General features: G+C 37.9%; 1 protein-coding gene across 2 annotated transcripts in view; it reads left to right on the forward strand.

Annotated features, from left to right (window-relative positions):
• Positions 1-2,102: 2,102 nt before the first annotated feature.
• aplp1 (amyloid beta (A4) precursor-like protein 1) overlaps positions 2,103-12,301 on the forward strand; it is a 43,790-nt gene continuing 33,591 nt past the window's right edge. Inside the window, exon 1 of one of the 2 annotated variants that reach the window (XM_028013132.1) lies at positions 2,103-2,403. In XM_028013132.1, coding sequence (XP_027868933.1) covers positions 2,338-2,403 — 66 coding nt within the window. In that variant the 5' untranslated portion in view covers positions 2,103-2,337. The remainder of the gene's footprint in view (positions 2,404-12,301) is intronic. The other variant, XM_028013133.1, reaches the window with a different exon arrangement.

Genomic DNA, 12,301 nt, shown 5'->3' on the forward strand with positions numbered 1-12,301 from the left:
CAGTCTATTATTAGATCAAAGTAGGAAAAGCTGTTTTGGTATGAAACTGTAACGTTACATCTGAGAACCTCCCTCAGCCATAATGTCATGTCTTTCATTATCTCATTTATAAAGCTGGAAAGATGAAGCATGTAAGGCAGGAGAACAGTGTCTTCAAACAACCGGAGCAAATCGACCTGAGTATAAAATAAAGGTTGTTAGTTTAAACTCAATGAAATAGTTTTGTTTCAAAAACAATGAAAAATGTTCTAATAAATCAGTTGTTGTATGGTTGATCTAAAAGTGGAAAATATTCTGAAATATTTACTCTTAGAAATAGCTCTTTTCTTTCGAGTTTCTAATTTTGTCTTTTCTCTGTATGATTTGCTTTTGTGTTTAATTGTAGTTTGAGACGTATTTTTCTGTACTTACACTCATGTGCATATTTACATTAGATTCATGCACATCTACTTCGTTTAAATGTTTTTTTAATTACCTACTTTGCTTGTTTTCTGTTCAGTGCAATTTTACATTCAAACTGTATTCTGTGTGATCTGTTGTTAAATGAGTAAGATGCCATTAAACATTTGAATGGCCTGTATGCATGTATGTACGGACGGATGGATGGACGGCTTATTTGTAAAGCACTATTATTATATATTTATTTAATGTGTTTTAAAGAAAGAACAAAGGAACAGAGACACGAAAACCTTGATACATCAAAAAGACAAATATAACAAATTATGTGACATTATCTCGTATAATTTAAGCAAATAAGATAACTCACAATAGAAATGATGATGCATTCTTTGACCTCTCTGGGTATGCTGCAGAAATGTTTATGTCTTGATTTTAAGAAGACAACAGTTTCTTAAGATCGCAGGTTTTCAGGCAGTTGGTACCAGACCCGGGGAGGATAGATAAATAAATACTGCCTCCTACTGTTCAATTCTCATTGAGGGAACACAGAATAATGAGATCTTGTGTGACCTGAAGGGGTTTCTGGAATGTATTTAGGCCTAAGACCACTCAGTAAGCTCCAACAGGATGTTTAATGCAATGCTTTTACCAACACAGAGCTGGTGAAGAGACTTAAGGTCCAGTGTGAAATTAGAACTCTGGCAGAACCATTTTTAAGGAGCTGCAGATGCCTGATTGTGTTTTTACAGAAATCTCTACAGCTGAAGAAAAATTACCTTCTGAGAAATAGCTTGCACCACTTTCTCTGTAATTTGTTTTAAGCAGAAATTCATATACTTTATTGACTGGTAACAAGAAATCTTCTCCTACCAGTGAATTGTGGTCAAGTGGTAATATAAGGTCGTATGTCATCGGCATAGATTTGTCTCCAGGTGTTGGTGATCTTGTAGTCCTTCATATTCTGATCATACACAGTCATTCAGTAAATTAGAATATTATTGAAAAGTTCATTCATTTTTAATAACTTAATTCACAAAGTACAGCACAGTTTATAGGTTAATTTACACACAAACTGATGTTTTTAAGCCTTTATTTTGGTTAATTATGAGGATTTTCTACTTTCAAGTAATTAAATTGCATAAAGGCTTAGAATATTGCATTAAATCAACAATGTTTAATACCTGGTCAAATGTTGTTGTTGTTGATTTCAAAAGCCATTAAAATATATTGTTCAGGTCTTTTCTTAAAAAAAGGAGCAAATTTATTGATATACTGATTTTTCAATCACCTTTACCATAAATGCCTAATCTATTTCCGATACATCCAGATTAGGTTTCTTTAAAGCTTGTTTTGTTGCTGTATTTTTAAAGGATGAGTAAAATGTTTATTATCGCTAATATTTTATTATTTCCAATGATTTCTTTTAAACGAAGAAAAAGTAAAACAAACTTATGGGAATCATATTAAGCCAGAAAGCTGTGGATTTATTGACATTAACTTTTTCAGCTAGAAATATATATATTTGCCAATGGATGGATGGCAGACAAATGACGTATAAAGCTTTAATCTCCAACCCACACGACTAAATATTTTTGTTGTGCATTCTCCAGCCTTCTCCACCAGATGTCACTGTTGACCTAGTCACAGAAGGGTCGCCCTAAGTAAAGACTCCAACAAACACCCGCAGAAACAGGGCTTGGTTCTGCCAATCTTCATCCCCATAACAGCTTAGGCTGCCATTGGAGAGCCCGCTGGCGAGAGCGAGCAGGAGGAGGAGGACGCAGGAGATAACGCAGTCAATCCGCTGACGAACGAACGCAGTGTCCGCCGCCTCGGCCGATGTAACCAGACAGCTTATCTTGGAGACATAGACACATAGAAATAGGGCATTAGAAACTTCGTTATTTAAATAAAAAAGGCGCAGAGGAAGGCGAGAAAATGGGGCATACCGCAATTCCCGTCCTGGTGGCTGTATTGTCCTATTGCGTGTTGGAAAACGTCGAGGTAAGAGCGACCCAATCTGAGTGAATTATAACAGCGCACTGCAGTTATGTCTGTTTGTTTTGCCGAATGGTGTTATGAGATTGTTTTTTTGTTGTTGTTTTTTTTTTCCAACTGTTTTATCCACGCATGCAACTGTTTTCTCTTCCCATAAATACTGAAATACTCATAGTCAGCTGGTTTTAATTTGTAAATGCACCCTGGAGCAGATGTCATCAGGAGTAATTATTTGGCGTTAGAAAATAACGAATATGTTTGAGATGGAAATTCTGGTGTTTTACATGAATGCTGATCTCACTGTCAGTCCTTAAGGATGGGATTTACTGTACATTTTGGCTCGCTGCGTCAAGCCTGGGCCTGCATCTGACATCAGAGGCCTCTTTTTTTTTCTTTCTTTTTTTTTTCTTTTTTTGGCTCCGTGAAGAGATGGAGATCAAATCCCATATCATTACATCCCATCTGGCCACATCAGCGGATGAAATCAGCGTTCACGCATCCGTCTTAAGAGTCGTGCAGCTTTTTCCACATGACGGAGTCATACATATTCAGTTCGTGAAGGAGCGCTGAATCTTTTAGCAATCATGGATGTAAACCAGTGGGATGCATGAGTCGCATCTCTGCATACCGTTTGGGCGTGATGCGGGGATGCAAATGTGAGATTTCGATTCATCTGTCTGCGTCAATAGGTGGATGAGAGAGGAGGAGAGTGACAGATCATTGAGCCACCAGATGCTCCCAAGCCCACCCTTTCCCATGAGTATTAACAGGAGACTCAGTTTAATAAACTTGACCTTTTTTTCACCTCTCAACTCTGATCTTGTCTGAGGTTGGAGTACTTATGTACAAGTGCATCTCTGCTAATTAGTGTAATCAAAAAGTTCATGTATCTAAGCAAATAAGCTTAAACGTGAATCTCCTTCATTATAGTTTTTTTTATAGGTTAATAACTATCAAACATTTATCTCAGATATATTTGATGACTTACAACTTATAAGACTCAATTAAAATTTTTCAGAAAATTAGATTATTGCACAAGACCAATTACAAGTTATTTTTGTTATTATAACAGAAATACAGAAATGTCAATGCAAGCAAGGGGAAAACTACTGACCTGACAGCGGTCTGGCAGACAGTCATTGAATCCCTCTTCAAGTGGGTTAAAACCCAAAACATTATAGCTAAAAGAGCTGATTGTTCAAAGTGTACTGTGTCCAGCATATTAATGGAAAGTTTAGTGGAAGAAAATAAGGTAAAAGATGCACAAGCAACATAGATATTCTCAGCCTTGAGAGTATCGTGCAGCTGGAATTAGTTTTCCAAGAGCCACCACAAACACAGATTATCTTGCAAAGAATGGTCAAGAACAGCTAAAACATAATGCTTGGCTCTCAAAGCACTTAGATTTATAATGTATGTAATCATTAATACACCTACTGGCAACTTAGAGTGAACCTGCCATGAATTAACCTGCCACGCATGTGTTTGGACTGTGTGACGAAGTCAGAGTTCTCAAAAAAAAAAAAAGGAGAACATATACATTACATGTGGGAGGGGGCTCAGTGGGATGTGAACCCGTGATTTTTTTTCTTTTTTCTTGCTGAAATAGTGTCTACTATTTCTTTTTGGGAAAAAAAAGATGGGGATGCTGGATTTATTTTAAGCTACACACATTGGCAAAAGTACCAATACCTGCTTTGATAAACCCATGGTGTCACCGTGCTTCAATGCCAGGCAAACTGCCCTGACCTTGTGTCCATAGAGAGGCTTCTCTTCTGTGGTTGTGATGCTCCATTCAGGCTGCAGTCATGCAAAAACAGCCCTGACGCAATATTGAGCGAATATATTGTGCATTATATCAACATACTATTAGGCTCATGTTTCTTTATTAGAAACCCTTTTAATTATTGATCTTATCTTTTGAACAACAACAACAAAAAAAGAACTTTCAACAACATGCTTAGGATTGCTGTTCCATTCCATGATGTACTTGGAAAGGAAAAGATAGGAGGAGTGCTGGAACGTCAGTGTGAGTAAATGTGGAATGCCAATGAGAACAGGGGTAGGGGGGGACGGAGGGAGTGAGTCATGATCTCCCAGATGGAGCTGCAGTTCAAGTCAGATTTCTAAAGCACCTGCTTGCAATTTCTGCAACCCCCGAGATCTTAAGTCGATTTGTGAGATGTTTATTTATTAGCTCTCATCTGCAGTGAGCCTGTAATAGTCATAAAGCCTCCTCCTTTCATTCTGGAAAAAGAAAAATCACTTCTCTCTCTAAGAGCCTTAGTGGGATTACTGCTATGCTGAGGAATGGGCTTTAGCTTCATACGAGGAGACCTGCCCGTGAAGGTTTACACTGAAGATTACACAGTGAGAGGGTTGGCTGGTTGGATTACACTGTGGTATTAGTCCCAATAAAATTGTCAGCTTCTTTTAATATACTCAACATTAATTCAATTAAAATAGGCAGATGGAGACATTTGTTTGGATTTTCTTTTCTAAAGTATGTAAATGCACCAACGTATTTGAATATCATCCAATCTGCTTCTCATAGCATGCCCAAAAACCTCGGGACACATTTACTGTATTCTTTTCAATCTTCCTGTGTCATCTTCTGTTAGGTAGACAGATGCATGTGTCACGTCCTATGTCGAAGCGTTCCTGCAGCCTCAGCTAAAACAGGAGAGTCGGCGCTCAGAGCATTTAGCTGATTGATACACAGAGGAGTTCTGCTCCTGACACGAAAGGTCACAGATTCGACCCTCCGTCATGGCTGCATGCGAACTCGAACGACGGCAATGGAAAGTAAAACCGCTTTGAACGTCTGCAGCCTTTAGGCACGTCGTTCAATGGGAATGAGTAATGTGGATCACATATCACACTGTGTGATAGAAAATCTATTCTGATGGTGCATGACCTGATACAGCAATGAGATGTGCAGATAACATTGTTTGCTGCCTTTCTAATTTTTGGGTCTGAAGTAAATAGACTCTTTGGTCTTATTACTTTGTCCATTTGCGTTCAGTGAGTCATTCTATGATTTGAGGTACTTTCCTTTCCTATCAATGTTGATATCTTTTATTTTAGCACCCTTTTTCAGCTGAAATGACATTTTATGCATTAAATGGCATGTTGTAACAATATCATAAAAAACTTTGTTTTTTCTTCATAATGTATAATGTATCATAATACTTCATACATTATGTCTGATTTAAAGTTGATTTAGCTTAATTTCATGGCTGGAATTTAAAACATTATTGTCATTAAAGTACAATAAGGATTCTTTTGGGAGTATCGGGCTCGAAAGACAACCCCATAATGATCAAGTGGATATTTCTGCAATATTTTGTGAAAAGTAAATAATCCCCCCTCCCTTTGTTGTTACAAAGACAGGATCTGCACAATCTCAGAAGTGTAAACTGATTCTGTCTAAGTGTGCGCTAGTTTCTTGTTTCTAGATAGATTTTTTAATGACTTTCTTTCTCACCTTTCTGCGGTTTAAAGTATTTTATATGAGATGCAAGAAAAAGTGGAAGGATGACTAGAGCTATTTTCAACTGCATGTAACACAGACCAACAAACATAAGAACTCTGTTAAGCAGCTGACTGCAGGCTGCATAGCTACATGTGCAGACAGCCCAGCTAATATCAGCTTGTTATGTTTGCGTTGCTTAGAGCGAACTCAAGGAGGTCGTTCTTTCTTACTTCAAATTAAGACTCTCAAGTATAGATCTGTCCAGATTAGAGCACACACACACACACACACACACACACACACACACACACACACCTGGTGCTTATAATAACAGCTTACACTTGCTACTCTAGATGCAGTCACATGCTTCCAGCAACTAGTGAGCCTTTAATGAGATAGAATTCATTTCAACGAGAAATATTTTGGGGTTTGGATATCCTTACAGCCGTAATTATTACATCCCCTCTTTGTCCCCGTTCCCATCTGCACGTTGACAGTTTGTTTACATAGAGGAAGTGGAGCACCTGGATAAAATCCACATAGGCACAAACACAAAATGCAAACTTTGCATAGACTAGTTCAAAATAGGAACATGTTTCCTTGATTGTAGGAATCTGTGCACTCTTTCATCCAGAAGACGGACATTTACAAATAGATTGCACTAATGGTACACAGTGAAAAAATATTGTTACAGGCCCTCATCCTATGCAGTATATCTTCCCCTTGTTATAAACTGCAAAACCCAATAAAACCTAAACTATGAATACTCTTGGGAAGCAGAGAAAACATGGTAAGAATACCAAAAAGCTTAATTGTCTGTCAAAATATGACCAATTTTGACATAAAAGAAAGAAAAAAATAAGATTTTCTTCATCCACGGGTCTATCTCAAAATAAGTTAACTTAATATTTGTATGCATTAACTAAGTAGTTGCATGAAATTGACTATGATGGCTTTTAGATGTCTGTTAAAATGTGCTTTTTATGTTGCAGGGAGTTAGAAAAGTAAAAATGTAAAACTTATTATTTTCATTTTCTTCAGGTTCTTGCTGTGGCCATAAGACAAACACTATTTAAAATTGATACTTGGTTGCTTATTCAATATACTTTGTACTGTTTCACATTTTGTTTTTTTTCCACATTTTGTGAAAGGATTGCTAAATTACTGGCAATATATGTAAAAAAAAAAAAAACTGGACTTCAGTCTGAATATTAAATATGCTCTAATGTGAATTCCAAAACAGAGTGAGATGCAAGCTAGTTAATTATTCAACCAGCGAACATTTTGATATTCCTTCATTATATATATATATATATATATATATATATATATATATATATATATATATATATATATATATATATAAATTTTACTACCCTTCCAACACCTTGAAAAACACAACCACAATGCTGATTTAGACCAATACCTGTATGTTAAAAATTACTGATATATACCAATGTTAGTGCCAATATATCATGCATCTCTAGTTCATCTCTATCCCCAAGAGAAGTTTTGTTTTTTCATTCATTGTGGTTTGTGTCATAAAATTGCATTTAAATATACTTTTAGCTCTGATTCTGCCCTCTTATATTAGCATACAGGATCCACTATGCTGTATCTGGGGAAAAGGCTCAGTGAAGTCTGATTCGATCTGTGTTTAGTCAGTCATAATTTTTCACCCAATCTTTGGTTAAAGCTGCTCAACTTCTGTCCCATTAGCATAAAACCAAAACTGGTAAACAAAATAACAAAGTAGTTTCTGTGATTAATGAGCAAGAGGAACAAGGGAATTGACAGGAAAGGGAAGAAAAATGCAGGAAAGCACATTTTAGCACAGCTAAAGATTAGATAAAAATAGGAAGACTATGCCGCCCATCCAGACTCTGCCAGCACCTCCTAACTACTGGACGATGGGTTTAAGGCCCTTATGTTGGAATACATCGATGCAGAATCATGCACCTCCCACCTTCCATCTGTCTTTCCGGATAGTGACAAAGAGGGTTTGTTTATCTTTTTAAAAAATGGACGGGAAAGGAGATAAGGACAACCAGATCCCTCTAACTGCAAGTGTGTGCTCACAGTCGCACACACTTGCACACACACGCAGCCTTACACTCAATTAATTTTAGTGATAATCAGTTTCCACTAATGGATTTCCGCGGGCTCGGTATTCTCCGTTCTATGTGTGTGCCAGTAGGCATAAAATGTACCTTTTTACTGCTTTAAATGTTTTCTCCTTGTTCTCCTTATCTGGCTTCCTCTCTGATTTTTTTCTGGTGCAGCATACAAACACACACACGCACACCCCCACAATCTGGATTAGATCTTGCAGAGTCATTATGAAATGAGTGCTGCAGGAAAGAAGAGATGTAGTTGCTGCTTAGCAAATGAGGTTCTTAACAGAGATGACAGACTAATGACTAATATGAGTTGAGGCATGTCTCGGTGCTGATGTGGGAAATTATGTAACAAAGTATTTCAAACCCATGTATTTAAATCATGGCATTGGTTTATTTTGAGTTGGTTAGAAGTATTCCAATGATTAGTGAAAAGATATGGTCAAAAACATCTAGGTCCCATGTGTAATTTAATTAAATTTTATACGCACATCTTAAACGTTTGTGCTACAGTTTGTTCCATATATCATCACCAAGCTTATAGCTATTCAGTGTATCCATAGAACTGGAATGGGCCATGAATGGCTTATAGAAAAATTACTTTGAATTGTTATTTGTCATATTGGGCAATACACACCACCTGGCAGGTGCATATTGTTGGATGAAATAATGCACAGGATTTCCACGAGACGTTGGGTGCCCACTGACAAAATCTGCAGAGGTACAAAATGAAAAAGGGGTGAAATGAGTAGCACCCATTTATCATGTAGCGTGGAAAGAGAGGTTTTATATTATGCAGGTGTACACTGTTGTGAAGCTCCCAGTTTCTCAGAAACTTATGTAAACTACGCATTTCCTTTCAACTGATCCCAAATTGCTTCTACACAAAAGAGTTAAAAGTGATGGAGGCTTCCTCTGTCTGTTTGTAAGCAAAGTTGTCGGCTAGTCAAACGAGGAGTCTTTACGACTTGACTACATCAACAGAAAAGATCAACACCAGGACTACTTTCTTTGTTTTCTTTTTTTTTTTTAAAGTAAGACCCTGAAACATACAAAACACTGTCGAACCTAAAGCACACACCTTCACATCAGGGTCTATTGTAATTTCTTACACTTGCTTCACCAGATAAAATCTCATGCTGACAGCAGCTTCAGATAAATTTGAACTTTTTTCGCAATTGCTTTACCTCCCACTACTTATTTGCTGAATGCTAGATAAAACATGTAGATTTAATGCAAAACCTCATGCATGGAGGACTTTAGCAGTATTTTAAGCCTCGGTTAGACTGTGGGGTTTAATCTGCGTGTAGGGGATGCTGCATGCTTGCAATTCTCCCCCCGCCCGCCCGCCACCCCCCGAAGGAGTGGAGAGAGATTAGGAGTCCAGCCCCGTCATTCTGATGACCTCCAGCTTTTAGTCCTCTCTGGTGTCTTGTGGGGCTGAGATATCACGACGGCTCAAGGTCCTCTCACTAGGCATGGCTGCCTCAGTAAGCCTAATGGGCTGTACTACTGTAAAGGCCAGGAGGAAATCAGCTGCTTAGTACTGTTGCAGCCAGTAGGGGGGTTTGAGAGACCCCCTCCTTCATGAGACATCTGCAGCAGGATGATAACACTTGTCCTCTATGTTGAGGATGAGTTCAGGACAGTAAAAGAGATTGAGGGTTGGTACAGATACATGGGAGAAGAGGGGAGGCGGGAGGGGCGGGTGGGGGTTGCTCTTGCCCAGCAGATGATTTGAAAAACAAGAGGGGAGAGTACAATCAATGTGGAACATGTAGAGCATTAGGTATTCTCACAGAGGAACTCAGCCTGCTTCCTGCTCTGTTCAAGCAGCTGGCAAGTGCTTGGGAAATACCCTGTGACACAGTGGAGCACAGAGTCATTTGAAAACATGAGTGCAAAATGCGTTCAACCAAGAGACCGCCACCACTGACGTTCTGGACATTCTCAACATTAGACAAAAGAAATGGAAAAAGTCATTCCAGTTCTGTGGCACAGCTCTGTTTCAAGGACAGAAATGTGTTTTCAAATATTAATCAAAGTTGAACAATGGCTGTGCCTACGTAGATCCATTAATTTAATTAATAATCATAATAATAGTCAAAAAATAAATAAATAAAACAACTTATGTAACGTTCTAATACAGATTAGACAACTGAGTGCATCCCAGGCAGCATGGCTTTAACATTAAATTAAGAGTACTGGTGGGTTTGATCTTGATATAGAGGCATTATACAGAGATTAAAAACCCAAACGGATGAAACAGCGAAACTTTGATATGATGTTTTCTTATCTGCTGAAGCATAACTCACTGTTTAAAAGTAGCAGCATAAAGAAAAGGACAACAAACTTTTGACCTGTCAGTTCTTCTATGGTCCATTTATATTCAGAGTTGACACACTCTTACATAGATGTATCTCCATTGCTTTCAGACAACAGAGGTGAAACTGTCCCCACAACGTTCTCTCTTGCAATTGCTGCAAAAAACATTGAAAATGTTTCTATTGAACGATGCATTTAAATGATCCATCAACAACCTTTTATAGTCAACCTCATTAATTATGATATCAATCATCACAGCTCTACCTGACAGTCAAACATGGTGGCGGTAGTGTGATGGTGTTGACCTGGAAACTTACCATAATTGGCAGAATCATGAATTCTGCTCCCTACCAGAAAATCCAAAAGGAGAATGACTGGCCATCAGTTTCTGACCTTTAGCTCAAGTGCACTTGGATTTTGAAGCATGAAAATGATCCAGATCAATAAGTTTCCCTGTAAAAAAAACTTTGAAGCGACCTAGTCAAAGTCTAGAATGTTTAAGTCTGATTAAGGTCCTGTGTTGCATATTGATCTATATATAGGCTGTTTATGCTCAATATGTATAGAAGAAATCTCTATCTATACCATTTTGTAGTACTGTATACATCTTTAATGTAACCTGCATAATTTTCAAAACTGTGGTGATAACGTTGAGCGGTTATGTTGCAAGTTATCTGGCGCCCCCCAGGCTTTGCTTTAGACTTTGATGCACAAGCGGCTGGGTTTTCCCAGACGGAATGGTGTCGAGTTTACTATTCCTTTTGAGCTGTCAAGATCTCCCAGTACCCTTCCCATTATGTAAATGTGTCACTAGATTTATGTGCTACTTAGCTGCCTGGCATGACGGAGTAACAAATACTAGTTGGTGCAGAGCTGTACCCTTAAATCAAGTCTAAATATCCCTTTGTAAGAAATGCATTGTTGATTATTCATTGCTTCAATGATATCACAGTGGGGCGTGTAGCTGTGAACATTAATGTAGAATTAAGGTACTCAAATTAGAGTAAATGTGTTTAGTATTTAAGGAAGGTCTGCATTCAACATTTCAAAGGCTAGCAGCATGTAGCCTGCAGCCGTAATTCTATCTATTAATAAATAGTGATTGGTTATATGTTTGTACAGGAAGTAATCATTTTACGTTTAATATGAGTGAAGTGCCCAAATAAAAAATAATGAAAACCTGTTAAAAGTACTCGCAATTATTATTATAGTTGTGCTGTAAATTATTCATTGTATTGTTCGGTTTTGACTTTTTTATCTGATGGAAAAGATTTGCTTACACTCATGGCAACAGTGTAAGCAATTGTCATATTTCTTAGACTGCACAGAGGAGATAACACTCTGATATTCAGATGCTCATTTTTAAAGCAAGACCGGTTCCAACCCGAGAACAATCACTGTTATGGATAATCGTGATATACAGTGAAGTGACAATGCCTCAGAAACAGAAAAACTATGTCTCTCACTCATGTGGTTGCTGGAGAAAGGCTTCTAAATACTGTGGATCTGAGTCCAGGCATACCCTTCATAAATCTGCATGAAATGTATAAAGCTGCTCTTTTTGATCAAAGCAGTAAAAGAAAAATTCACCCAGATGAACAGAGAAATCACAGCGCTGAAACAAAACAGGTTAGTTTTAGTTTATACGTCAACAATACATTAAAAATGCTTGTTTCAGCATGGATTGAGTGCAGAAATAAAATGGCTACACAACACACAAATAGAATGTGGATTTCAGAAGGAGGACATTCTGCTTTAAAAAGATGGCACTCTGCAGAAGTTGCATCAATTATTGAAAGCCCTGCAAAAGCCTTGGCTCTTGCTTGATGATTTGGTGTCAGCACTTGTCACACACCCCTCTCAACACTCAGACATTTACCCTCTCTTCATCCTACCTTTTTTTTTATTTACCCTGCCCCCTTCCCTGCCAGCTAGGTTCCGCTTCTCAACATTTCTCTAAATTAGACACAAAGGAAAATCCACACGC

Source organism: Xiphophorus couchianus, chromosome 3, assembly GCF_001444195.1.
Source record: "Xiphophorus couchianus chromosome 3, X_couchianus-1.0, whole genome shotgun sequence".
Taxonomy (NCBI): Eukaryota; Metazoa; Chordata; class Actinopteri; order Cyprinodontiformes; family Poeciliidae; genus Xiphophorus; species Xiphophorus couchianus.